This window comes from Rhinopithecus roxellana, chromosome 5, assembly GCF_007565055.1.
Source record: "Rhinopithecus roxellana isolate Shanxi Qingling chromosome 5, ASM756505v1, whole genome shotgun sequence".
In the NCBI taxonomy this organism is placed as follows: Eukaryota; Metazoa; Chordata; class Mammalia; order Primates; family Cercopithecidae; genus Rhinopithecus; species Rhinopithecus roxellana.
In genome coordinates, this window is record NC_044553.1 from 133,785,717 (window position 1) to 133,813,194 (window position 27,478).

Genomic DNA, 27,478 nt, shown 5'->3' on the forward strand with positions numbered 1-27,478 from the left:
GTGGGGACGTTTATGGCAGGGGCTGGTTGCTTCTTTTCTTGTTCCCTTTCTTGGCTCTCTGGGATGCTGAGTGGCCCCTGGCTCTTGTATTCTCCACTGATTAGTCATGGCCAGGCAGCTGCTTCAGCCAGGGTGGAGTCCTGTGCCTTTACCCACAGGACTGCCTGTTTGTTTTGCTTTGTAGAAACTCCAAGAGGAGGAGGAGGAGAGCAACACCAGCAAAGTGCCCACTGCTGTGTCAGAGGATCATCTCTGAGAGGAAGGTGGTGACAACTCAGGGAACATGAACACCCCACCTTTTCCTTCGGCACAGCTCTCACTGCCAGCACAAAGGGCTTCGCTAGAGACGTTTTTGGAGGGAACCAGCGGGACTATTTGTGGCTTGGATGGCCTATTCCTCCTAGAACCCACGTAAGAGCTTGGATGATCTAGTTGGAGAAAATTGCACCTATCACCAAATGCCCGTTTGATTCCCACCTCCACCCCCTTTTAGGTTATGGGAGTTGGTGTTGGGACAGGGTGATGGAGAATTATTGGAGTCAATCCTAGCTTAGTCTCTTGCCTTCCCTCTTTTCCTCCATCCATCATGGACAATGCCTGCAAAATTTTCACAGGAAGAAAGCTTATTCAGGATATTAACTTGAACTTTCCAGTGTCCTAAGAGCCTCTCATGAAGCCCAATTCTAAGAAGTGGCAAGCTGCTCTGCCGGGGTGATCTCCTGGGTCATTGGACTGACTGCTCAAGTTCTGCGGGAGAGGAAGTACCACTAGAACAACTCCATCGGAACAGCTCCACCAGGACTTGTGGCCCTAAATTTTCCTGGCCTAACGGGGTCTGTCTCCAAACCCTCTTTCCTAAGAGCTGAGCAAACCAAACATCAATAAACTTGACAAAAGACTTTGTTGTGGCCATGATGGAGACACCTACACGGGAGGGCTACCTACCTAGGTGTGATGTTGCTGGGGGCTACCTTCTGAGTATATTAGTGGAGGCCCATATTTGGGAACTCTGGCAGCTTGAGTTGGGAATGGGAAGGTTCTTTTTTACAGAAGTACTTCCCCAGGGACTTCTGTGTGTCACAGTCACCTCTGATGCCTTTATCTCGATGCTGCATTGGGAATCTCAGCCATTAGCCCAAGTGCTTGTTTTATTCCAAGGCAGGGTAATCCCAGCCAACTTACTCTAACCTTTGCTGAAAACTAATCTTGATTCATTCCACTCTGACAAATCCAAAGCTGCTTCTGAGAGATAAGAGGGAAGGGATAGAAGGAAAGGTGCCCCTTGAAATGGGAATTGAGTCTGTTAGAATTAAAAGCTCATCTCACATCTGCTGGGGACAGTATTTGCACCACCAACCCCTCTCCTCACCTGCTTTGAGCGATAATCTTTATCAGATATTCTAAACTTAAAGGGATTCCCTTTAAACCAACTCAAGCTGACCTTTCTTTTCTAGCCTGCTGTTTGGCTGTACTCATGGACTTTGATAATATCTCCTAAAAATGAGATTTTGGTAATTTCTCCTATGCATTGGGCAACTGCCATCGTGACCACTGTGCTGTCTTGCTCCATCCACTGCCCTGGCCTCAGCGTATCAGGGCAGCCTGTGCTGGCTGCAGTACTGTGGTGCTTGGGCCACTGCCTGAGAGGAACCAAGTGTGTGTGTGTGTGTGTGTGTGTTTGTACAGATTCGAGCAATGGATGCAAGGAACGTGCTGTATGTAATAGAATAAAGAAGTTCATGCTTTTGGCAGAAGTAGTGAGTCAGTGTGGAAGAGAGGTGAGGGTGTGCTTCACTTTTTGATAAAGATGTTTACTCATCAACCCTTCAAAAGGTATTAACACAATGTTTACCAAACCTATTGCTTTATTTGAAAAACATAATATGTGTTTTCTGTTTGTAAGATCAGACGTTTCGAGGCAATAAAAACGTCTCAGAAATTGGTCTGCCTTATCATTTGGTGGGGCAGAGATGGCTCTTAGAAGTCCGTCAAGACTGTGACATATTCCTGAGGTCCCTGTCTCAGGTATGGGGAAGGGCTGGGCTGGGGTGGGGGAGTGTGAGGCTAGAGGAGCAGCAACTGTGGCCTTCCACAGGAGCATCTCACTGTTGCCAGACCTTACCATCTGGGAGGGATATTTTTTAAAGACAAGGCTGTAAAGGTTACTGTTTGCCTACATGGAGGGGCTGCAACTCAACATCCAGCACATGACCCTGACCTCTTTCCACGCTGTGTACACGCTGGAATGTGAGTGACTGCGGATGAGAGTCCACTGTTGTTCCTGGCTCTGCCTCAAAGGGTGGTTGAAATGTTTGTTCTCTGATTACTTCAGCCATGCACCAGCTTGCTGTGGCTGGGGCCCACGGTTCAGTCCCAGCAGCTGCGGTCCTGCGTTACCATTTTTTTTCCTAACTGTCCAACTTCCTGTTACTCATCCCTCCTCAGTTGTGATCCCCTTGTGCATGTTACTTGAATACGCTGCTACTATCTGTGTGCTGTACCTTTTTTCCCTAGAGAGTTGTACCGGGCCTATGGCATTCTAGCACCGTATCTATTAGCAATTCTTAGCTGAAGAACAATATTATGATTCTATTTTAAATGATCTAGGAAGGGACCCAAGCCTGGGCTGTTAAGAAATCTAATATCCATAGTGTCTGCTAAATACTCTAACTATACATCTCTTTAGATCCTTTGGGACCCTGCCTTTAATAATCTGGAATCGCTTTTTTTTTTTTTGAGATGGTGTCTCGTTCTGTTGCCAGGATGGAGTGCAACGGTGCGATCTTGGCCCACTGCAACCTCCGCCTCCCTGGCTCGAGCGATTCTCCTGTCTCAGCCTCCCCAGTAGCTGGGACTACAGGCATGTGCCACCATGCCCAGCTAATTTTTATATTTTTAGTAGAGACGGGTTTCACCATGTTGGCCAGGATGGTCTCGATCTCTTGACCTCGTGATCCGCCTGCCTCAGCCTCCCAAAGTGCTGGGATTACAGGTGTGAGCCACCACGCTCGGCCAGGGAATCACATTTCTATGACGCATGCTCAGAGGACCTAAATCATCCAATGTTTTCATTCACTCCTTTCATAAGAGGTCTTCATGTGGATCTGCGTTCAAACGTTAACTGTTATCACTGCTTTTCTTACTGCCTCCTAACAATATAGCTGGCAAGTAAAGAAAAGATAGTTCTTACTATTGAGATGTTTTTCTAGACACAGTGTTCTGGGCATATGACGCCTGGAATTTCTGCAACCAACTTTGGTACCATAAAAGAGGTTAGCCTGAGGATGCCAGCACAGATAGGCAGTGCTGAAAGCATCATGAAGAAATGGAGCTAGTCTTGATCAAACCCTTCCTGAAGCTTATAATCTTATAATTTTTCAGTTATATGAGCCAGTTATCTTTATTGTTTAAGCTAGTTTAAGGTAGGTTTTGTCTTTTCACCTAAAGAGCCTTAACTGATAAGAGAATTCCCAACATATTTAAGTGTAAACATCAAGCTTCTTATCACACACTTACAAGCCCCCTGCCTCCCTTTCTGTCCTTTTCTTTCACTTCCTAACTCTTCACCATGCTGTGATTACATAGATCTTACTCCTTGAAAAATACTATTTCTACCTTCCAGTTGCTCCTCCCTCTGCTCTAACAGCCTGCTCCATATCTTAAGACATTTGACTCCTGAGCATTCAAGTCTCAGTTCAAATCTCACCTCTTAGCCTGGGCAACATAGTGAGACCCCATCTTTCCCCACCCCCCAAAATATTAGCTGGGTGTGATGGTGCACATTTGTAGTCCCAGCTACTTGGGAAGCTGAGGCAGGAGGATCACTTGAGTCCAGGAAGTTGAGCTGCAGTGAGGTGTGATTGTGCCACTGCACTCCAGCCTGGGTGACAGAGTGAAACCCTGTCTCTAAAAAACAAAAAAATCCCATCTCCCCAGGGAGGACTTTCTGATGATAATTTATGTTCCCCAATGCCCACCCCACATTCCTTCTTGACCAAAATACCTTGTGTTTGTCAGAGTTCTTATCACTATTTGAAGTTCTTTATTCATGTATTGGCTTGTTGATTCTGTTACCTTGACTACAATGTAAGACCCACAGGGCAGGGGCATTGCTTGTGTCATTCATTTCTCTTTCCCAAATGTCTGGTATGGAGAAGTACTCAACAAATATTTGCTGAAATGGCAATGGCCTTTTGGATACATACACTGTGTATGAGGGTCCAGCTGGGGGAGGCCCTCTGGGTAGGGTATAAGAGCAACTGTCCATTCCAGTGCATTCTCCTCGGGGTTTAGTTGTCTTCTTCCCATGTCATGCAGTTGTCTCATCTACGCTGCCTAGTTCTATTTTTTTGTCTCTGCTCTCTCAAGAATCTGTTTCTTCTTTAGGAGGAAACAAGAAAGGGCACGTAGTATTTAGTTGTGAATGCAGAATCTTGAAGGTGCGAAAAAAGATTTGACTTCAAGAATACAAGAGGAATGAGCAAATGACAATAAGGAGCTGGAGGCAGCCAGGCTGACCTGTGTCTTGAGCTGTCCTACTCACTATGGTGTATTCAATCAGGCATAAAGCTGTGATTCTCCTAGAGCTCAGAGAAGGCAGCCATGCTCTTGTCTTAGCAGAGGTCAAAGTACAAGGACTGATCAGAGCAGAGGGTTTTTCTATTTATTACAAAAGTTGTTACACAAATACAGCTGACCAGAAGGTCTAAAAACAGCCCAGACTCTTCCAACCCTCATGCATCTGTAGACAGAGGGAGAGCCATGGTCTTGCTCACACACAGGGGAGCCCTTCTTAGAAGAACTGCCTGTCCCTTGGAAGGTTAAGAGTCTTGGGTCCAGCAGCAGAGAGGAGCCCAACCTGCGTGGACAACCCCTTGAGGCAGCCCTTGGTCACAGCTGCTCTGGGTGGGCAGCGGGTTTAAGTTTCATAGTTCACATGTTCCCACCACACAAGTCAAATCAAGGCATGAAAATAAAAGGGAAAAAGGGGAAGGCTGGAAACGGGAATCCTGGAAAGAGGCTGCAGGTGGGGGAAGGAGACACAGTGGGTTTCCGAGGAGCTGTCAATTTCTTGACTTGGATGGAGTTATATAGTATTCACTTTAAAATTATTCTTTAAATTGTACATACATGTTATATACTTTTCTGTATGCGTATCTTTAAATTTTAAAAATTAAAAATAAAAAAGAGGCTAAAAGTGAATAAAGGGGCTGATGATGGAACAGAAAAGAAGAAATTAAAGAGGAGAGACGATGAAGGAAGAAGATGGCCAAGGCGGAAGACGATAAAGTCCCGGAGGTGGTAATGCTGGCCTCAGTTTCTCTTCTTCTGTCTGGATACTGGTTCTACTTCTAGGTACTGGAGCCCGACTAGCATACCCAGGATGGAGAAACCTTAAATACAGAGGAAAGATTAGTGACTGACACAAATACAGCACCTTTTTTCCCTCTCTCCTGTGTCCACCCTCTGTACTAGCTCTCGAGCTGGGACAGTTCCTATAGGAGGTCTAGGGTGGTTGGATGCTTACTTGCCACCATCAGAGGGGCCAGGACGCCAATTGTGGGAGCTGCAGTTCCATAGACAAACAACTCAGAGAGGAAATGCCCCAGGGCGAGGAGGAAGGTCCAGAGTGTGATGTGATAGAGCCTACAAGGAAGCAGACAGAAATGCGAACCAAAGTTACTATTTGTTCAGAACAGAGGAAAATTATCAGACTTGATAAATACAAATAAGAACCCTGGATGTGATTCAGGCTTAAAAGAAAGGACACTTGTTCCTGAGGAAGACCTGGTTATTTGATCACACCAATATTCTCATCTAGGGCAAAACTGAAGGTTTCAACTGCTAAACCGAGAGGAGAATGGTTCGGGTACCCGGAATGAATGTCCAAGTCTCAGCAAAGTGGTGAACTCAGCTATAGTAAAGCAGAGCCTGAATTATGACAATCCCAGGCAGTGTAGACAACTTTGGATCCAGCATGCTTACATATTCTATTTATCCAAATTGGTTGACTCTGCAGTCTAATCCCATCTGGCAGGCATCTGGCCACGCACTTGTTGGTGTTTATGTGATGGATGCCACAGAATGAATGGCTTCATGAGGAATAAGGAGCAAGGACACCTTTGGGGCTTTTAGATGCTCTTGAAATATACGTTGGTTACTTTGTGTTTTAGCCTAGAAAAGCAGTCACATTGAGGACATGGTGACAACCGCATGGGAAGAGAACTTGTTTTTCAGCTTTGACGATAAGGTAGAGAAGAGTCAGGCTACTAGGTGACTGACCACTTTGTTTGCTGACATCTTTTTTTTAGGTACAAAATTTTTTTAAATTATGAAATACTTCACACATACAAAAAATTTACCGAACACTGTAATGAACATCAATGCAGCCAACACCCAGCTCCCTCAGATCTTAACCTCTTGAGACTTTGTTTCAGAGGCTCTTTTCTAAGAAATACAAACTTACAGAGTAGAGTTAAAGCATCCTGTGTATCCTTATCCTGCTCTGAGCCTGTTCTCCCTCACCCCCACAAGTAACTGGTATCTCACATTTGATTTGTATCTCTCCTGTGCATGTTTGTATACTTTTTTTTTTTTTTTTTTTTTTTTTTTTTTTTTTTTTTTTTTGAGGCAGACCCTTGCTCTGTCTCTCAGGCTGGAGTGCAGTGGCACAATCTCGGCTCACTGCAACTTCTGCCTCTTGGGTTCAAGCAATTCTCCTGCCTCAGCCTCCCAGAGTAGTTGGGACTACAGGTGCATGCCACCATGCCCAGCTAATTTTTGTATTTTTAGTAGAGATGGGGTTTCGCCATGTTGGCCAGGCTGGTCTCAAACTCCCGGCCTCAAGTGATTGATCTGCCTGCCTTGGCCTTCCAAAGTCCTGGGATTACAGGTGGGAGCCACCGTGCCTGGCCCATTTGGAAACAAGTATGTATGTGTGTTGACTTTCAGTCTCCAGTTAGGGAGGGAATAGGATCAGAATGCACATCATAAGTGAATGGATCAAAGTCCTAGGCTAGAAAGGGCTGGAAACAGAAGTCAGCATTTGCAGCTGTCCTGTGTGGGCAGAGGGGAAAGTAAATGGTAACTGAGATAAAGATAAGTCTGGGTTAGGCCAGGCATGGTGGCTCAAGCCTGTAATCCCAGCACTTTGGGAGGCCGAGGTAGGCGGATCACAAGGTCAGGAGTTCGAGATCAGCCTGGCCAACATGGGGAGACCCTGTCTCTACTAAAAATACAAAAATTAGCTGGGCGTGGAGGTGCATGCCTGTAATCCCAGCTACTAGGGAGCCTGAGGCAGAAGAATGGCTTGAACTCAGGAGGTGGAGGCTGAAAGGAGCTGAGATTATACCACTGCACTCCAGCTTGGCTGACAGAGCAAGACTCTGTCTCAAAAAAAAAAAAAAAAAAAAAAGATAAGTCTGGGTTGTCTTTGCTCACTTCAAAAGCACAACAAGCAAAAGAGATATCCCTTATACTCATCAGCAATCCTTCTTCATGGTACAGGTCTTTAAAATGATTATTCAACCCTCCATTCCTCTTAGTCACCCTGAGAGGTAGAACAGGTATCTATTCTCATTTTATGGATGAAGTGGCCAAGGTGCAAGCAAGGTGAATAATGGACTTGCTACTGCAAAGCTAGTTACCAACAAAACTGGGGCCAGAACTAAACACACTGCTTCCAAAAGTATGTGTCAATCTAGGACAAGTAAACTGTAGTTTCAAGTTCGGAAAAAAAAAAAAAAAAAAGGTTGAAGAGATCAAAGGGCTAATAGCCCTGCTTCAAATCTCACTTAAGTCAGTCTTTCTTTAAACTAATTGGATCTCTAATATTTAGATGTGCAAAATCAGGAATTAAAATCATGACCTCCAGGGCTGCTAAGAAGAGACTTAATCAAGATCATGTAGATAAAAGCTTGGCATAATGAGAGGAGGTCAATAAATATCACCGTGTCCTGTTTTCCCCAGATGCCAAGAGCCTGGATAAGACAGAAAAACATCTTAATGTGAAGCTGGCATTCTGACAGCCTCCCTTGGTGACCTGAACAAACTGTTTTCACCTAGATTGTGATGATGACTCTTGCTGGGAAGAAAGCTTGAGCCCCCTCCAGTGGCCAGAGCCGGTTACGGCTTCTGATTGCCTGCAATTGTTCCACCGTCTGAGTACCCAAGACAGAATTCAGGAGCCCCAGCTTCTCTTTCACCCTCACCTGCTGACACTGCATACACATACAACGGTTTACTTGTAGGTTCCTCTTTTTTCATGGATCGTGATTTCTGTTCATTCCTGCTTCTTAAGGAGGAATGTGAGAAAGGTAAGTGTGGGTGGCTACTCTAAAAAGAGCACATCACTCTACTTCTTCAGTAGAAGAAAGGCTGATTCTTTCGTAAAGAAGTGGAGGGGCACGATGCAGGCCACTGGATAACGGCCTGCCAGTTTGCTATGTCAGTTCCAGAGAATTTTCAGACTTTAATGAAGACCTGTTAGGTCTATTATGTTTTCTAGGCTTGGAGGGAATGTAATCTATGAGTATTTTGTTATCCACATTCTAAGCTAATGCATTAAAATGATTAACAGTTCCCATTACTCAAAGTAACAGGTACGCCTCACATCTGATTTCCAACAAAAGGATGCTAAAGCTCTTCCTTCCCTTACATACGTCTTGTTGTGAATGTCAATGGCACAGAGGCAGCGAATCACTGATGAGAGCAGCGTCCAGATCCCAAAGGTCCGAGCTTGGAGGCCATTCACTGTGTAGCAGAAAAAAGCAAGAGTGTTGAGAAGGGGAGGTTTGGGGTTCCTTCCAAACTCCTCCTATTTCACTGGTGGTTCACGGGAGGTAGGGAGCTGGACCTGACCTCTCTGTAGCTGGCAGGATGGAGGTCCTGGTGGCAACATGGGAACTAGAAGGAATTCCAGAATGAGAACTTCTCAGATTCTCTTCGAATGTCTACAGTTGGAAGGCAAGTTCCAAGAGTGAAAACCCACAAAGAGCCCAGTTAGGCAAATAACTCCTAGATATAGTAATTTACCCCTTCTGTCCTGGAAGCCAAGACAGTCTGGATCAGGACAGGTTTTGGGGAATGTTGTAGAGACTGATCTGGAAATACAAGATGCCCAGGAGGCCAGTAGACTTTCAAGGCTGATCCGGGAGAGAACTCAGAGATACTGGGGACCAATTTAGATGCCCACATATCATCTTTAACATATGTGAGTGCTTGGGTCTCTTCCTGCATCCAGATCTATGCTGTTGGATGAACCAATACCAGGCTGGTTTCCTGTATGCATGGCAGTGGGACAAAGCACTGTTTCTTTGTTGCTTGCTGGGGGCACCCTGCTCTTGGTAGCTTTGTTCTGACATTGCTGTATTAAGTATCTTGCCCTGAAAGTATGGGTCATATTCCACCATAACAGTGGTTCCTGACTCTGGACATTTATTACAGTCAACTGAGGCAGTTTTATAAAATTACAAGGCCTGGGTACCAGACCAACTATACGTATTCTCTGGAGGAGGGTCCCAGGCATAAGTATTTTCTAGAAACTCCCTGCTTGGGTGATTTCAATGCAAAACCATTGAGCTAAGGCATCCAGTGGCTCGGGGATGCCAAAACAGTGGAAGATACTTCCTTTGCTGGTCTACTGCCTGCTGAATGAGATAACTTTTACGGGACAAAATTGACAACTGAAAGGTCTACTAATTACTTGGGCTTTAAGGAGTTTTCCAGCCTTTGGAAAACCAGACAGCTCTCCCAAATTCAGAATACTGAAGACCATTAGATGGTAGTGAGAAAAAATTCCGTATGCCAACCAAATATCTAGCATTCGCCCTGGATAGCTACCTTCTTTATAAACCAATTTGATAGCTTTTCTTATGAAAAGACTGAGGACTTTTCTCTAGTTAAGAGTACTCAACCAGCCCTAACCCGATTAGGTATGAGGTGAAATTCTGTGGGACACTTTAGAGCACTGCCACGTTCAGAAGAGTACCATGAAGGCCCCTAGATCACAAGGGAGATGACGGCTTCAACTTCTGTGCTGGCTGAACACACACACACACACACACATACACACAAAGTTCTGCTCAGCTATATGCCCTTAAGTCACATGACCTCTGGACTTCATTGCCTCAACTTTAAACTCAAAGGGCTAGACCAGATGACCTCTAAAAATCTGTGAATCTATATAGGGTTCCATGACCACCTGAGGGCAGCATTTGAAGGTGAAAAGATGGAATTATTCTGCTTACTTTCCCAGGTTCTTTACTCTCATTATATTTGAGCTTTGCTTAAAATGAGCCTTAGCCTACTTAATTTCATTTTATACTCAGACACTGCAGAAAAACAAGCTAGGTCAGAGCCTGAATCTGGGTTAGCTATAAATGTGACACAGAATTGTCATCTGCTGTGAAACAGTGCTGCAGCTTAAACTACCCCACACACCAGCGTGATGAAGTGCAAGCTGAAACGGACAAACACTCTCAGCAGAGAGGCTCAGGAAGCCAGGAAAGGCTGCCATGGGCCTTCTTAAGTTTCATTTTGGGAGACCAACTGGAAGGGATTTTAAATATTTTCTCAGGGACTATGTCATGGAAGACCTTGAATTAATAACTCTCTATCTGTAACATGGAATATGAGTCATGTAAGCCCTAACCTGATTCTGAAGAGGGCTTTGAGATCTATGTAAAGCTTCTTTATGGCTTTCTAGTGAGGCATCACAGAGTCACCAAGTAAGTCTATTTCCTCACTTGCCCTTATAATGTTTTTTTTTTTTTTTTTTTTTTTTTTTTTTTTTTTTTAAATACATGAATTGCCCAGGGTAGTGTAAAATGAATGAAAAGTATTCAGAGAAGCTTGAGGGAAAAAGGGTCAAGTGCTCACCACAAAGTCTATTACTCCAGTGGCTGCCAAAGGCTGGCTAAGGCAGCATCACAATTATCTGGGAAGTTTTTCAGCAACTGGATTCCTGAGCTCCACCCAGGTTCAATAAATAGGTTCGGTGAGGGAAATGGGTACCCGTGTTTGTTGAAGTTTGCTAGGTTATTCTGATGTACAGCCTGGCTTGGGAACCACAGCATAGGGCCAGTCCTACAAAGGATGCAGAAATTCTTTGATTTCTTACCAAGGTTTGGCTTGCCAGTGTACAGCTTTTCATAGAGAAAGGTGTGGTCTCGGAAGCTCTGCAGCGTGTTCCCCATGGCTATGATGGACACCATAACCAGCCAACTTCTTAACACATTCAGGAAACGGCTCATGACTCCCCTCAAATGTGGTAGGGCTTTTGCCTTGGAAACAAAGGCAGAGGACATGAGACGATGAGGGCCAGTCTATGTTAACCATAAGCAGGAAGGGAGGAAGAATGAAGCAGGCCAAAAAAAGATATTTAGTCACACTAATAGTGGTGAATGAACAGTATACTTTGCAATAAGTGGCACAGTACTTGTCTTTGTCTAAGCAATTTCTCCAAAATATTACCCTAAATCAGAGCTCCTTTTTCTGGGTTGGAATCAGTCCTCTATCTTTACTTCTACACCTTCACGTTTTCATGCCATTCCTTTGTAATGCAAGTAGTTCAAAGGTGATTATAACTATACTCACAGACACCTGCCAGGCTATTGATGACAGATTCTTCCAAGCCTATGGAACTTTATACATTTGAGTGGGACTTACGGTGTGAGGTCACTATTTACAGCCCTAGGTTTTCTGGACTCTGGTTCTCAGGTATACCATGCTCCATAAACTAGAAGAACAATCTAAAAGTTAAAAATAAACTGCTGTGTGTCAACTCAAAATAAAATCCTAAGCCCACCACGGACTGAACAGAGGCCCTCTTGGCCTAGGGGACCCCAGAAAAATCCTAAAACTGAGCCCCTAGCCATGATGAGATGGGAGGTCTGACATGCCCTGTTATATCCCTTCCTTTTTCAGGTTTAGAGACAGCAACTTACCAGCATTAAAGTTAAAATAGAGATCATAAGAATGACAGAACAGATTCTTTGTGCAATAAGGTACCAAATTATAAACAAGACCTAAGGCCATGCCAGGCAAGGGTTAAGTCACACACTCCCACATTTAAAGAATAAAACTTATATTCTGCCACAAGGTTTTTTTTTCTCCAGCAGCTAGACAAGCACTGGCTTGAGATAAGCAACATTAAAACAATTACAGCTCATCTAGCTCACAGAGGCTGACTACATGACCCCTATTCCACCAGCTATAACTACACTTTTGATTGGACAAGAGACTGATTTCAGTAACTTTCTCCAGATAAGACCACCAACCATGGACTGCTCCTGGCCAGTATAGCAAGATCACACACTTGAGTGTCTTGGTGTCCTGAAAAGACTTTTTGACGCATAGAGCCTAGGTGTGATAGACTTAAATGTTAGGTCTCTACTCCAAAGTGAACAGGGGTCATATGTGGTTACACATGATTGTTCAATATGCACGTGTCAGGACCACCTTCAGGAATATTCATAGTTCCTCCTGTAAGCTGTTGAACATGTATGTTTAGCCAACCTGTTCAGCATAAAGCTCTACCCCAAACCCTTCTCCTTCAAAGCACCTGTCTCTGATCTTAGTGGGAGGCACTCTTTCCTGTTGGGCGGCTGTAACCCTTTGCAAGAGATAAAGCCTCTTTTCTTTTTCCAAATTTATAAATTGTGCATGTTTAAGTTAACATGTGACTTTAGGACTAGTAAGAAAATTATATAGTGAAGGAAACAGCAATCTTGGTGTTGGGCTGCAAGATAATAACAAGTTTCAGTCATTGAGCACTTACACCATGAACTGTGCCAAGCACCTAAAACATATTACCATTTAATCTTCACAGTGAGGTAGGCAGGCACTATTAATATTTCCATCTTACAGATGAGGGCTGGAACGGAGAGGTTAAACAAGTTTCTTAAGGTCACACAGCAAAGTCGGCAGAGTTGAGATAAGAATCATGGTCTGTTGGACTGCTGCAGTGCTACCTCACTGTTTGAGATTATTTTAATGAAGTTCCCATTTTTTGATAAAGAAAAGCATACCATATCCTCTTCTGTCTTCAAGTTGTATAGAAAATACAATTAGATTACATACTTTTTATTTTTAAATTTATTATTATTATTATTATTATTATTATTATTATTTTGAGACAGGGTCTTGCTCTGTCACACAGGCTGGAGTGCAGTGGCATGGTCATGGCTCATTGCAGCCTCGAACTCAAAGGCTTAAGTGATTTGCTCACCTCAACCTCTCCACTTGGGCTCAAGTGATCCACTCACCTTGGCCTCGCCTCCCAAAGTGCTGGGATTACAGGTGTGAGCTACAGCACCCAGCCTTTTTTTTTTTTTTAAGGCTTAGATCAACTCTTGTTGAGTAGTAATTTCAGTTAGTCTGATTTAAATAAAACCAAAATAGATAAATAATCTAATAATGGAATGACTTTTTCCCATCCTCATTATTATTTTCTCAGTCCATGGTTTATCTGTTGTCAGGTTAACCTCTTGGGCCTGAAGTGGTAATAAACTAACAGGCTTTTTTTGTCACTTTGGCAATATAAATTTCAGTATTGTTCTATGCTACCCAGTGAGATAGATATTACAGTCAGCAATGGTCCAAGGCAGTGTGAAACACCCTCCCCCCCCCCAAAAAAAAAGCAATAAAGAGATCTAGAGAAGGAAGGGTGAATTGATGAGCCCTTCAGGGAGAGCTGATCACAAAGGTGGTCTCTGTCCAAGACTGAGGGTCTACTGGATATCATAGGCCATTATCACTTGGGCCAAAATCCACCTATCCTCTTTATTTTCTCACCCTTTCTCAAGAGGAGACTCCTCCAGGGTTTAGACAAGCTGCATGAATGCACCTCTCCACTTTTCTGCACAAGTACGCCTTCCATTTCACAGAAGCTCTTAGAAATCCCAACAGATAGCTGATGAGGACAGAACCTGAGTACTTCTGAATTGCTCTGCCAATTTCTCAACCTAATTTCCCTAAAGCTTTAGGGCCTCCTAGAGTGTATATAACATCTATTTCCAAATTTTGTCCTGGTCCTGGCCCAGCCCAGCCAAGCCCAACCCAGCCCAGCCCAGCATGGGTGTGCTGTTAAAACTTAATCAGGAGAGAGGGATTCTTATCTTGGCCCTACCACTCAGTAGCTGTGTGACCCTGGGCAAGTCATTTGCACTTTTCAGTCTCGGTTTCCTCATCTGCAAAATGGAGATAGAAATATCAACCCGAAGGGTTACTGTAAGAATCATATGAGAAAAAGTGAAGGTTCTTTGTACAGTGCTAGGCTTATAGTGGCTGCTCATTCGCTCATCCATTCCTTCTTTCCTTGAATTCACCAGCCTTCTCCATCTTCCTAGCTCCCCCTTGTCATCGCCTCTCGAACCCTTTTCCCCCCAAAAGGTTGCCTTCCAGGTATCTTCCTTCCATCTCACCTCTATTTTTCCAGATTCTCCGATCCTCTCAATCAGAAGCAACACAGACACTTACATCCCTCTTCTCCCCCATATTCTCCTTACCTGGCGACCGGACCCCCAGCACAGCAGTGGCAGCAGCCGCCGCCGCAAACAAGCTCCCCCAGAACAGCTCCAGCCCGGAGTCCACCTGAGCCATTTGCCCCCACCCCCTCCCTCAGCCCTGCTCCAGGATTGGGTCGTTTCCTTTAGTCCTCTCTCTGATTGGCTGTCCCGGTTTTGCCCGAGCAGGAGATGGGGAGTGAACCCCTTTACTGCCAATCAGCGGTTGCCGCTGCCTAAGCCTCTCCCCAGGTACGCCGCTCACGCTGTAAACCCTCCTGTTGGACCTAGCGGAACTCCGGGTTTGGATCAACCTCTTAGGGGCGGAGAAAAAAACAGCGGAAAAAAAAAAAAAAGACTCTTTCTGCTGAGGGCAGGGCTCTGCGCCCGCGCTGCGCGGCGGTGACGACATTCGCCCGCGTCCGCAGCTGAGCGTTATCAGCGCCTGCGCAGTGGCTCCCAGCGGGCGGTTGCTTGTTGGTTGTTGTAGTAACCGGGGAAGCGCCGTCGGCGGCTGCCCTGAGCCTTGCTGGGGAAGGAAGAGGGAGGTAGGCGCAGAGCGTGGTCCACGCCTACTCGCCCCGAACCATGGGAAGATGAGACAGGTAAACGCCTGCTCCGGCGCGCATCCCTGCCCTAGGGAGGAGCGTTCCCGGGTCCAGGCTGGAGCTGGCCGCCGCACTTCCCGCTCAGAGCCCGGGAGTAGCTGTTGGCTTCCGGGCGCGCCGCGTTGATTCGCGGCAGCGGGGTCGTCCTGTCCTTTCCGGGGGGAACATCTGCGGACCTCCGTGGAATTGGGGTGAGCCGGGTTTGGGGCTGAGAAGCAGATTCCTTTAGGGCGAGGAGTGTCCTTAGGCTAGTGTCTTTAATCTTCCGATCGACCTGTTTCTCCCCGCTCTGCAGGCAGCCTAGGAAATGTTGGCATCCCTTCCCGTTTAGAGGTTTTGTTTAAACTTAAAGGACTTCCCAACATTTTGGGAAAGATTAAGAAATCCCCTTGAGAATCCCCTGAAGAAAGCCATTGAAGTCGTTAGACATTGCCCATTGCGCCGAAGATCATTATCGGGGTCGTTTTTTTTGTTGTTTTTTGTCTGATTTACAGTCTCATCGTATTTATGAATGTATGGAAAAGTTAAGAAGGATTGACAGCAAGTAATTATCGCTGAGTAATGGGATTATGGTCATTTAAACATATTCCTTTTCTTAATTTGTAGTTCCTATTTCTTCTTCTGACACACACAACGAACATGTACTTTTTTACTTTGGAAAAAATGTTTTAAGTTAGAAATGCAGTGTTGGAAATTTCCCAATTTTATTGTCTATTTGAGAGTCATATCAAAGTTTGTGATTTTTAGTAAGGAAGAATAATTTTTAAGAGTGGAAGGGCATTCCCCCCTCCCCCCCAACTATTTATATGGACTTTTGATTCAAGAGAATATATTCATCTTTCGGTTCATTGTTGAATTTATTTTACGGGAAACATGATGGCATCTTGTCAGAGTGCTTGTCATGGAGCCTAAATAAATATTTTCAAGGTTTTTTTTTTTTTTTGAGACGGAGTTTTCTCTCTTGTTGCCCAGGCTGGGGTGCAATGGCGCGATCTTGGCTCACCGCAACCTCCGCCTCCTGGGTTCAAGCGATTCTCCTGCCTAAGCCTCCTGAGTATCTGGGATTACAGAAATGAGCCAACACACCCGGCTAATTTTTTGTATTTTTTTTTTTTTTTTTTAGTAAAGGTGGGGTTTCTCCATGTTGGTCAGGCCGAACTCGAACTCCCAACCTCAGGTGATCCGCCTGCCTTGGCCTCCCAAAGTGCTGGGATTACAGGTGTGAGCCACCCTGCCCGATCTGCAAGGGTCTTAAACCTTGAGTTTTTATTTATTTATTTTTAACTCAGGCCAGGTTTGTCTAGCAAGGAATATATGTTTTAGGGAATCAGTCACCTGCCTCAGACTGCCCTGAAAGTGAAGAGTCTATCCTTTTGGTGCATATTCGATTTAGTAAATAATGAGAAACTCAAACTTAGTAACAGCTCTTCAAATATATAGAGCACAGACAGTATGTTTGAAAAAAATCTTGATTTTTGTGGCATATAGAGGCACTGTTATGGAAGATAAACTTATAGAGGTTGAGCACTATTGAGGAATGTAGTCATTCTCATTACTTAGATTACCAGCAATAACCAATAAATAGACAACTGCATTGTGTTTCAGGTCAGTTGATCTGATCAAGTTGATTTCTTGCAGGAATTTGTGCCATCCAAATTAGGCTTGATCCAGTGAATCTGCTAGGAAAGGTCTCTGAGGCCCCCGTCTGCTGACTGCATGACAAACCCCAAAGGAAATGCCAGTCGTGATGGCCCGGGACCTGGAGGAAACAGCATCATCCTCAGAGGATGAAGAGGTCATAAGTCAAGAGTAAGTAATAGCAAGCCTGCTTTTGACCTGTGTTTTATACTCTTTTTTTTTTTTTTTTTTTTTTTTTTTTTTGAGACGGAGTCTTGCTCTGCCACCCAGGCTGGAGTGCAGTGGCCGGATCTCAGCTCACTGCAAGCTCCGCCTCCCGGGTTTACGCCATTCTCCTGCCTCAGCCTCCCGAGTAGCTGGGACTACAGGCGCCCGCCACCTTGCCCGGCTAGTTTTTTGTATTTTTAAGTAGAGACAGGGTTTCACCGTATTAGCCAGGATGGTCTCGATCTCCTGACCTCGTGATCCGCCCATCTCGGCCTCCCAAAGTGCTAGGATTACAGGCTTGAGCCACCGCGCCCGGCCTATACTCTTTTATTTATATACTCTTATATACTCTTCTCTTTTACCTATATACTCTTTTATCTAGTGTCATTCCTTGGGGATTATCTAACTCCGGTTTTAGCTTCCATCCATAATGTCGTTTAAGGTCTTGTTATTCAGTCCCAATCAGCTATGAGAAATGAGATAAGGCTCTCTTTCTGGGCTCATAAGCGAACATCAACTCTAAATGTTGTGAAATGCAGGTAGTAGCTCTTGGTGAGTGAACTCTTGCTCAGAGCTCCCAACATAGAAGATTTTGAAATGTTTCAGTATGGAAGAAAAGCATGTCCAAACTCTGTGACATTAGTTACGTTTGCTAATTTTCTCAAAAGCCTTTACAATGATAAAATGGTGGTAATATAGAGAGGTCAGGTAACTTACCATAGTAACTCTGAGACAGGATGTTAGAGTTCTATGGCCTGTGCTGCGTCAATTGAACCACGTTGCTTTCCTGAGTTCTTTTAGTTAAGAGTGCAGTTTCATGATTACTGGGTCATCACAATAAGAATGAATGATAATAGCCAGGCATGTTGGCTTATGCCTATAATTCCAGCACTTTGGGTAGCCTAAGTGAGTGGATCACCTGAGGTCAGGAGTTCAAGACCATCCTGGCCAATATGGTGAAACCCCATCTCTACTAAAAAAACAAAAATTAGCTGGGTGTGGTGGTCGGTGTCTGTAATCTCAGCTACTCGGGAGGCTGAGGCAGGAGAATGGCTTGAACTCGGGAGGTGGAGGTTGCAGTGAGCTGAGATTGTACCACTGCATTCCAGCCCAGCTGACAAGAGTGAACCTCCATCTCAAAAAAAAAAAAGAGAAAGAATGATAATGATAAATATAGCTACTACAGATGATGTTAAAGGCTTTATCTTATCTATATCTTATATATTTTTAAATCTGAAGATGTTATTTACACTTTTTTAAACTCAGGAAATTTTTTTCACTTTTTTTCCACTTTCTTTTTATCAGGAAATTTCCTCAGTGATGCATCGAGCGTAAATGATGCATTCAGATTTGGACTTAGCTTTTCTGGATTTTGATCACTTTGCTCTTTTGCCTCCTTTAATTATTACTTGACACAGAGTAAAGAGAGAATCTGGTTTAAAGGTAAAATTCATTTTTAAGATTCTCCCTGAGTCCTTTTGGATATGTGTGTACTGTGTAACCTGAAAAATAGAGATAATATCTCCCAGACTATTTTGTAGGGGTCTGGTTAGACTCAAATAGAATAATGTATGTGAAATTACTTTGTAAGTGCCTTACAAATGTAAGGCATCATTCTTACTGGTTTTAATATTGAATTTATGGTGGGCTTCTTATAAGATAGATTACTTGTTACTGTAATTTGAAGAAAATTGTTGAAGCATTAAGAAAGCTTTGAGGAAACATTTCTTATCAGTGTTAGGTCATAGAAACGAATAGAGATTTGAAAGTATATTTGGGTCATTCTTGTTCAGGATAATTAAAAGGATAATTCCCTCTGGTTACTTTGTCTTTTTCTGACTTTGCTTTCAGTGTGCTGCCTTTTACCCATTTCATACAACTTTTTTTTTTTTTTTGAGACGGAGTCTTGCTCTGTCGCCTGGGCTGGAGTGCAGTGGCCTGATCTCAGCTCACTGCAAGCTCCACCTTCTGGGTTTACACCATTCTCCTGCCTCAGCCTCCCGAGTAGCTGGGACTACAGGCGCCCGCCACCTCACCCGGCTAGTTTTTGTTTTTGTATTTTTTAGTAGAGACGGAGTTTCACCTTGTTAGCCAGGATGGTCTCAATCTCCTGACCTCGTGATCCGCCCGTCTCAGCCTCCCAAAGTGCTGGGATTACAGGCTTGAGCCACCGCGCCCGGCCCATTTCATAAAACTTTTAACTTCTGCTGCAAGTATCAGTCTTTCCCCTTTTTAAAGGTTGCTCTTTTACTCCATTACTGTCTCTCTTATTAGTGGGTTTACAGATTGGGCCTGACAAATGTTAGATTGAACTATATGAAACTGCCATTTTGGTAGGTCAGAAACAGTCAAATACTGACGATGGCAGATAGTTTGACCTAATATTATAGTAGGTACTTAGTAAATTCTTGCTGACTGAATAATGAAATGAAGGAATAAATGAAGGCTTTATACTTTACGTTACCTTAGATCAGAGTTGTTAACTTTTTTATGACATGGATTCCTTACCAGAATAATATTTTTAAGGCTTCAAATAAAATACATATCATTACAGAGAGTGCTAATTACATTCAAATGCAGTTATTAAAACACATTTGTAACATAGTAATATGTGCTGTTTTACTAATACATTAAATAAGATCATTTAAAATCTGGGAAAGTTAAATTTTGTTTTCTAAAGACAACAACGTGAAGACTGTTTTTGTTTAGTTTGTGTATGATCAGTACACTGGGAGGGTGGTCTTTGATTAACAATTGTAGATGGGGGGACTGGGAAGCAGCATAGATGTCTGAGCCACCAGTATGAGGTGTCATCATTTAGTGACTGAATGATTTTTAGGAGGAGAGTTGCCCAATTGTTGTCCAGCCTCATCATGCTAGCATTTAGATAGAAAGACCATGATCACATGTGATCTAGGGGTGAGTCTTAAACTACTATAACTTAGAAGTAGTGACAAATGTAATATTTTGAGATATCTACAACGCCTGTAATAAGGCATAAAAATACCTGTAATTGGCCAGGTGCAGTGGCTCACGCCTGCAATCCCAGCACTTTGGGAGGCCGAGGTGGGCAGATCACTTGCAGTCAGGAGTTCAAGACCAGCCTAGCCAATATGGTGAAACCCCGTCAGTACTAAAATACAAAAATTAGCCGGGTGTGATTGTGAGCGGTGGTAATCCCAGCTACTTGGGAGGCTGAGGCAGGATAATCTCTTGAACCCGGGAGGCAGAGGTTGCAGTGAGCCGAGATTACGCCACTGTGCTCCAGACTGGATGACAGAGTGAGATTCCGTCTCAAAACAAAACAAAACAAAACAAAAAAACCCCTGTAATTTTAGATGATGTCAAAGGCACAGATAATGCTAATATTACCATGGTTCATTGCCTATGTTCATAATTAAGAAATACTGAATTTCTAGTAAAAGTTAGTGAAAATAAAGGTATAATTTTCCCCCTTCTCCCATACAAATTTATGGACCACTTCTTCCTTTCAGACTCCTACTGTTGATTTTTAACAGTTAACCTTATTTCATCAGCTTATGTCTTGTCTATCAGACACTTATTTTTTACATTAGGAAGCTTAAATCAATCTTGTTCATTTTAAAAGTTGATTTAGAAGTTTGAAGGCCGTAAATAATCTCAAGGTGTTGACTTGATCCAAAGATGTATATCCATGGACATCTGTTAGATCTGCTCAGATCCTTAGGCTGGTGAAAATATTAATTCCTTGCAATCCTGGACTTCAGGAATAGAAACTGTCCAGGCAGTCCTTGTTTTGCATGGTATTATTTCAAACAGAAAATGTAAAGAGGCTATTTTTCTATATTTTGCTTGGGGATCCCAAATACAACTCTGTATATAGATGTAGAAACTTTCATGTAAGAACGTGATGTAAGATTTCTTTGGTCACTGAAAAAATGTCAACTTTAATTGCTATTGTAAAAGGCAGTTAAAAAGATCATTAACAATCAATTATAAAGTGGGTGCTGTAGGATTTCAGAGAAGGAGGTATCGTAATGGGCTGAAGGAGCTGGGGAAGGCTGCCTGAAGGTGGTGAGACTTCAGATAGGCCTTGGAGAGTGGGCTTAGATAAACAGAAGTAGGGAAGGCATTTCTAATAGGGGTAATGGTATGAAGACAGCCTGGAAGCAAGAATGCAAAAGCTGCTCACAGCTCCATCTTTGAGTTATGTAGGCTGGGTCCCAGGAGTGAATGACGTCTATTTCTGATGAAATTATTCCCGGAAAACCAAAATGTTTTTAGGCTTTCAATAAAGTGAATCATAAAACTGATCTGCTTTGGTGATTATTCAAATTCTGTGTTTTTCGTGCCTATGAAAGTGGATATTAATATATACCAGTTTCTGATGTGAATGAAAATGTGAAGTCCCAATTTTCAGTTTCCTAATCATTCTGAATTTTTTTCTTTTAGCGCCACTGGTGGGAATATGTTTTTCATGACAATTTCACATATTCCTTTAGTTTTTTTTTTTTTTTTTTTTTTTTTTTTAGCTAACCTTACTGTTTACTCTCTCTTTTATCTTTCTATAGGTTGGAAGTGAAAAGATTACTCTGTTAGAGACCTGGCTTTCTACAGATAGTACAGTTAGGGCCTGGGCTCTTCTCAGCTGTGTACCTGTTAATTGTGTTCCCTTGTCAGACATTTTTAAATTGGAACAGCAATCCATTGTTTGTAAATGCTAAGGCATAGTGGTGCCAGTTGGTAGCTAGTGCTAGATTGACAGAGGACATTGGATAGTTTCCAGAGTTCCTGTCTGAGACTTCGTAGTTTAGGCTGCCTGTTTTTTTTCTCTACTTGCTGATTTAGAAATGTAGTGGAAAAATGAAGGTTGGAAGAGGTCATAGGAATCACCTGGCTTCATGCCCATATTTTACAGGTGTTAACGATGAAGAAGCAAGCAAGCTACGAAAAAATCCTTCTTGCTAAAAAAGGTACCCTATCAACACCGTTTCTCACGAGTGGGTACTGTCACCAAGCCAAAGAACAATAAGCATCCACATGCCATTTCTAGAAAACAGGGAATGAACTAGGTATGCTGTTCTTTGCTTTCTTCACTAGAAAGCAGTTGGCAGCTTGTCCCAAGTCTAAAGACTACCTCACTCCTAAGATTGGGCACCTGACAGACTGTGCGTTCAGAGTGTGAACCTTTTTATCTTTTTATCTTTTTTTTTTTTTTTTTTTTTTTTTAAATTGAGATGGAGTCTTGCTCTGTTGGCAGGTTGGAGTGCAGTGGCGTAATCTCGGCTCACTGCAACCTCCACCTCTCGGGTTCAACTGATTCTCCTGCCTCAGCCTCCTTAGTAACTGGGACTACAGTCACATGCCACCACACCCAGCTAATTTTTATAGTTTTAGTAGAGACGGGGTTTCACCATGTTGGCCAGGATGGTCTCGATCTCTTGACCTCGTGATCTGCCTGCCTCGGCCTCCTAAAGTGCTGGGATTACAGGCGTGAGCCACCGTGCCCAGCCCGAGTGTGGATCTTTTTAAAGTTGGATTGGGAGGGGCTGACTTGGCCCTGAGATTTGTGGTATGACCTTTGTTAAGGGATGTGGTTATGTGAGTTTTTAAGAGTCGAGTGAATCTTGGCTAACTGGATTGTATTGCATTTAAGGAATTGATCAGTTTAAGTTCCCAAATAATTGAATTCAAGGTATCCAAAATATAGAACTTTGCTGAAATGCGATTAGGGAAGCAAATAGTAGAAAGAATACAGATGTTGGGTTCAAATACCTTTAACCAGCTGTATGACCTTAGGCAGGTTACTTAACCTTTCTGAGACAGTTTTTCTTTAGTTCATAGTATGGGCAAGGGGATTAAGTGACATATGAAGCTGTTAGTTTAAATCCTGGCACATAGTAGGTACTCAGTTCATTTAATTTTATTTCTCTTCCTACCTCCCTGCCCAAATGAGGGTGAAGATTTTCCTAATCTGTGAATAAATATTCATCAGCCTAAAATTAAGCTGAGATTTCCTGAGGATAGGGAAAAAGAATAAAGTCAGAGGTCTTTTTCTCCCCTGTGGTTTTATACTGGAGGAAAATATATGTTGTTCCATTTAGCATGGGTTTCCTTTAAAATACGTGATTTTAATTGGGATACCTGTATTCAGAGTTCCTAGTTCAGAATCTTAGGATGCATCATCAAATTAGCTTGAAAATGGACTATGGCATGTAAAAGGAGTATGTAAATTATTGTGAACTCATCAGTTAGGATTCTTGATGTGTGCAAAGGATTACAACATAATCCAAATGGTCGTAAGTAATAAAGAGAATATGTTCACTCATATTCAGGCATATCTTGATTCTGAAACTCCCACTTTAACGCCCAGGATCTCTTCAGTCAACCTCCTGCTGACTTTCTCCTTCACCAACAGCTACAAGCTCTTCCCTCAAGGTCACAAAATGGTTGTGGACGTTCCAGACTTCTCATTCTCATCCTATACCATCAAGAAGAAGACAGGCTATCATCTGTAGCCATTACAGAAGAGAAAGAAACCATTGCTTTTTCAGAGTCTCAGAACATGTCTCCTTAAACTCATGGGCTCCAATTGGTTTATGTGCCTATCTCTGAACCACTAACTATACTGAATGATGAAATATCTTGATTGGCTGAAACCAATCAAGGCCCATCCCTGGACCAGAAATAGAGTTAATTTTAAACACACAGCTAAGAATGGGAGATGTGATTTCCCACAGGATATTTGGGATTTGTATTCCAGAAGGAAGGGGAAACTTGCTAAGCAACAAACCATAGTAATCTGCATCAGCAGTTAGTTCGGATTTTGAGCTGTAAATTAATGAAGGCTTTGTTGTCGTTATAGGGATCATCCATGCATCATGTGGACTGGAGGCTGTAGGAGAATTCCAGTTTTGGTATTCCATGCCGATGCTATTCTTACAAAGGACAACAATGTTAGAGTAATTGGAGGTGGGTATAACCTCTCCCACAGAGGACGGAGCTGGGCATGGCCCGGACATCCTTGTCTTAAAGAAGTTGATATGACATATATATAGGGAAAGGGCCTTGGCCATGAGAAAAATCAATTGAGTTGTTATACTTCAAATATTATAATTTCTTAAATTGTTTTCTGCTTATGTTTTTCCTCTGATTTTTTTTTCCCGGAATAATGTGTACATGTGTTTATTTTTTTTTATTGTGGTAGATTACGCGTAACAAAATTTTTTAACCATTTTAGAGTGTACAAGTCATTGTTTTTTAGTACATTCACAATGTTGTGCAGCCATCACCACTGTCTAGTTCCAGAACATTTTCATCATCCCCAAAGTACAGCAGATACCCATTAAGCAGGTATCCCCAGCCCCCATACCACCAGTCCCTGGCAACCACTCATCTATATTCTGTTTTTATAGATTCGCATATTCTAGATGTTTTATATAAATAGAGTCATGTGATATATGGCCTTTTTTGATGGGCTTCTTTTCACTTAGCATAATGTTTTCGAGATTCATCCATGTTGGAGTATATATCGTCCTTCATTCCCTCTTATAGCTGAATAACACTCCATTGTATATGCTAATGAATGCATTCCAATGATAAACCACATTTTGTTTATCCAGTCATCAGTTGATGTACATTTTTTTGTTTCCACCTTTTTAAAAAATTTTATTTTTAAAATTTATTTATTTTTTAGATACAGGGTCTCACTGTGTTGCCTATGTTGGTCTCAGACTCCTGGCCTTAAGCAATCCTGCCTTGGTTACATGCATGAGCCACTGTGCCTGGCCTGTTTCTACTTTTTGTCTGTTGTGACTTGTGCTGCTATGAATGTTCATGGAAAAGTTGTTTGGACACCTATCTTCATTCTTTGGGGTATACCCAGGAATGGAATTGCTAGGTCATATGGTAATTCTGTGTTTAACTTACTCCGTGTCAAACTGTTTTCCATAGCAGCTGCACCATTTTAATTCCCATCGACAATGTATAGGGGTTCCAGTTTCTCCACATCCTCACTAACATTTGTTATTTTCTGTTTCTTAGATTATAGCCATACCGGTGAATGTGATGTGGTATCTGGCTGTGGTTTTGATTTGCATTTCCTTAATGAGTAATGACATTGAATATCTTTTTATGTACTTTTTGGCCATTTCTGTATTTTCTTTGGAGAAAGGCCTATTCAAGTCCTTTGTACATTTTAAAAATTGGATTGTCTTTATTGTTGTTGAATTATAAGAGTTTTGTATGTTATGGATCTTAGACAACATATATATTTTACAAATATTCTTACTCTGTGAATTGTCTTTCACTCTCTTGTTAAAGTTCTTTCATGAGCAAAAGTTTTTTGTTTTGATGATACCCATTTTCTTTTGTTGCTTGTATTCTTTGTGTCATGTCTAAGAAACCATTGCCTAACCCAAGGTCGTGATCCCTGTGCTTTTTTCTAAGAGTTTTTTAGTTTAAGCTCTTATATTTAGGGCTAAATAGTCTTTGATCCATTTTGAGTTAATTTTTTAATGTAGAGTTAGGTAAGGGTTCACCTTCATTCATTTGCATTTGGATATCCAGTTGTCTCAGCACAATTAGTTGAAGAGACTGTTCTTTTCCCCACTGAGTGGTCTTGGCACTATTGTCGAAAGTCAGTAGACCACAGATGTATGAGTTTACTTATAGACTCTTAATATTTCATTGAACTATACATTTATCCTTATGCTAGTAACACACTCTTTTGATTACCATACCTTTGTATTAAGTTTTGAAATTGAGATTGTAAGTCCTCTAATATAGTTCTTTTTCAAGATCTCTGGCCATTCAGGGTCCCTTGCAATTCCATATGTATGTTAGAATCAACTTTTCCGTTTCTTCAGAAATGGCTGTTGGAATGTTGATAGGGAGTGCATTAAATCTATAATCACTTCTGAGGGTGTTGCCATCTTAATGATGTTAAGTCTTCTATGAACATGGAATGTCTTTCCAATTTTTTGGGCTTCTTTAATTTCTTTCATCACGGTTTTATAGTTTTCTGTGCACAAGTCTTGTACCCTCTTTGTTAAATTTATTCCTAAATATTTTGTTCTTTTTGATGTTATTGTAAATAGAATTGTTTTCTCAATTTCATTTTTGGGTTATTTACTGTTAGTCTATAGAAATATAACTGAATTCTGTATATTAATCTTGTATCCTGAAACCTTGCTGCACTCATTTATTAGCTCTAATAGTTTTTGTGTTTAGGTTTGTCTGCATATATTATGTTATCTGCACATAGAGAGAATTTTAGTTCTTCTGTCCAACCTGGATGCCTTTTATTTCTTTTTCTTCCCTAATTATTCTGGCTAGAATTTCTAGTACAATGCTGAATAGAAAGAGGGCATCTTTGTCTTGTTTTTGATCATAGGAAGAAAGCTTTCTGTTTTCTATGCGTATGATATTAGCTGTGGGTTTTTCATAAATGTCCTTTGTCATGTTGAGAAGGTTTGCTTCTATTCCTAGTTTGTTGTGTGTTTTTATCATGAAAAGGTGTTAGTCAAATGCTTTTTCCACATCAACTGAAATGCTATTTCCCCCTTCATCCTGTTAATGTGGTACATTACATTGAGTGACTTTTTGTATTGAATCTCCCTTATATTCCTGAGATAAATCCCACTTTGTCAGAGTGTATAATTGCTAGTATTTTATTTTATTTTTTTTAAGATGGAGTCTTGCTCTGTCACCCACACTGGAGTGCAGTGGCACAATCTCAGCTCACTGCAACCTCCACCTCCCGGGTTCAAGCAATTCTCTGCCTCAGCCTCCCGAGTAGCTGGGATTATAGGTGTGTGCCACCACGCCCGGGTATTTTTAGTAGAGATGGGGTTTCACCATGTTGGCCAGGCTGGTTTTGAACTCCTGACCTCATGATCCACTCGCCTCAGCCTCCCAAAGTGCTGGGATTATAGGCATGAGCCACTGTCCCTGGCGTAATTGCTAGTGTTTTGTTGAACGTTTATAGTTTTCTTCTGATGCCTTTGTCTGGCCTCATAGAATGGGTTCCCTTCAACCTCTGCTTGTTGTAGGTCTATTCATATTTCCTATTTCTTCTTGAGTCAGTTTTGGTAGTTTATGGGTTTCTAAGTATTTGTCCATTTCATTTAGCTTATCTAACTTGTTTGCATACAATTGTTCATAGTATTCCTTTATAATCCTTTTATTTTCTGTAAGGTCTGTGATAATGTCCCCACTTTCACTTATTTCAGTCTTTTCTCTTTTTTCCTTAGTCTAGCTAGAGGTTTGTCAATTTCATTGATCATTTTTATTTTATTTTTTTTTAGCAACAAAGTCTCACTCTGTCACCCATGCTGGAGTGCAGTGGTGCAACGCTAGCTAACTGCAGCCTCAAACTTCTGGGCTCAAGTGGTCCTCCTGCCCCAGCCTCCTGAGTAGCTAGGTGTGTGGGTGTACATCACCATAGCTAGCTAATTTAAAAAAAAATAGCTTTTTGTAGAGATGGGGGGGGGTCTCACTATGTTGCCCAGGCTGGTCTTAAACTCCTGGCCTCAAGTAGTC

The 27,478-nt window shown here is 42.3% G+C and overlaps 3 protein-coding genes across 24 annotated transcripts in view; 2 read left to right on the plus strand and 1 right to left on the minus strand.

The window, feature by feature from the left end:
• Positions 1–1,939, plus strand: part of FLVCR2 (feline leukemia virus subgroup C cellular receptor family member 2) — a 70,358-nt gene extending 68,419 nt beyond the window's left edge. For all 4 annotated transcript variants that reach the window (XM_010382675.2, XM_010382677.2, XM_030929806.1 and 1 more), the window contains one exon: positions 185–1,939. In XM_010382675.2, the coding sequence (XP_010380977.1) occupies positions 185–256 (72 nt within the window). In that variant the 3' untranslated portion in view covers positions 257–1,939. The remainder of the gene's footprint in view (positions 1–184) is intronic.
• Positions 1,940–4,641: 2,702 nt separating this feature from the next.
• Positions 4,642–14,923, minus strand: ERG28 (ergosterol biosynthesis 28 homolog). The gene is made up of 5 exons (XM_010382678.2): positions 14,508–14,923; positions 11,120–11,282; positions 8,661–8,751; positions 5,528–5,646; positions 4,642–5,393 (listed from the first exon to the last, which is right to left on the minus strand). The coding sequence occupies exons 2-5, from the start codon at positions 11,250–11,252 to the stop codon at positions 5,314–5,316; spliced, it is 423 nt and encodes a 140-aa protein (XP_010380980.1). The 5' UTR covers positions 11,253–11,282; positions 14,508–14,923; the 3' UTR covers positions 4,642–5,313.
• The window catches only part of TTLL5 (tubulin tyrosine ligase like 5), a 296,207-nt gene continuing 283,633 nt past the window's right edge, over positions 14,905–27,478 (plus strand). For 17 of the 19 annotated variants that reach the window (XR_004057198.1, XM_030929811.1, XM_030929823.1 and 14 more), the window contains exons 1-3: positions 14,905–15,109; positions 16,751–16,921; positions 23,802–23,908. Coding sequence is in view for 18 of the 19 variants with exons in the window: in XM_030929811.1 (XP_030785671.1) it covers positions 16,848–16,921; positions 23,802–23,908 (181 nt within the window). In the remaining variant the exon portion in view is untranslated. Of the gene's footprint in view, positions 15,304–16,750; positions 16,922–23,801; positions 23,909–27,478 lie in introns of all 19 variants that reach the window. The other 2 variants (XM_030929821.1, XM_030929809.1) reach the window with 2 other exon arrangements.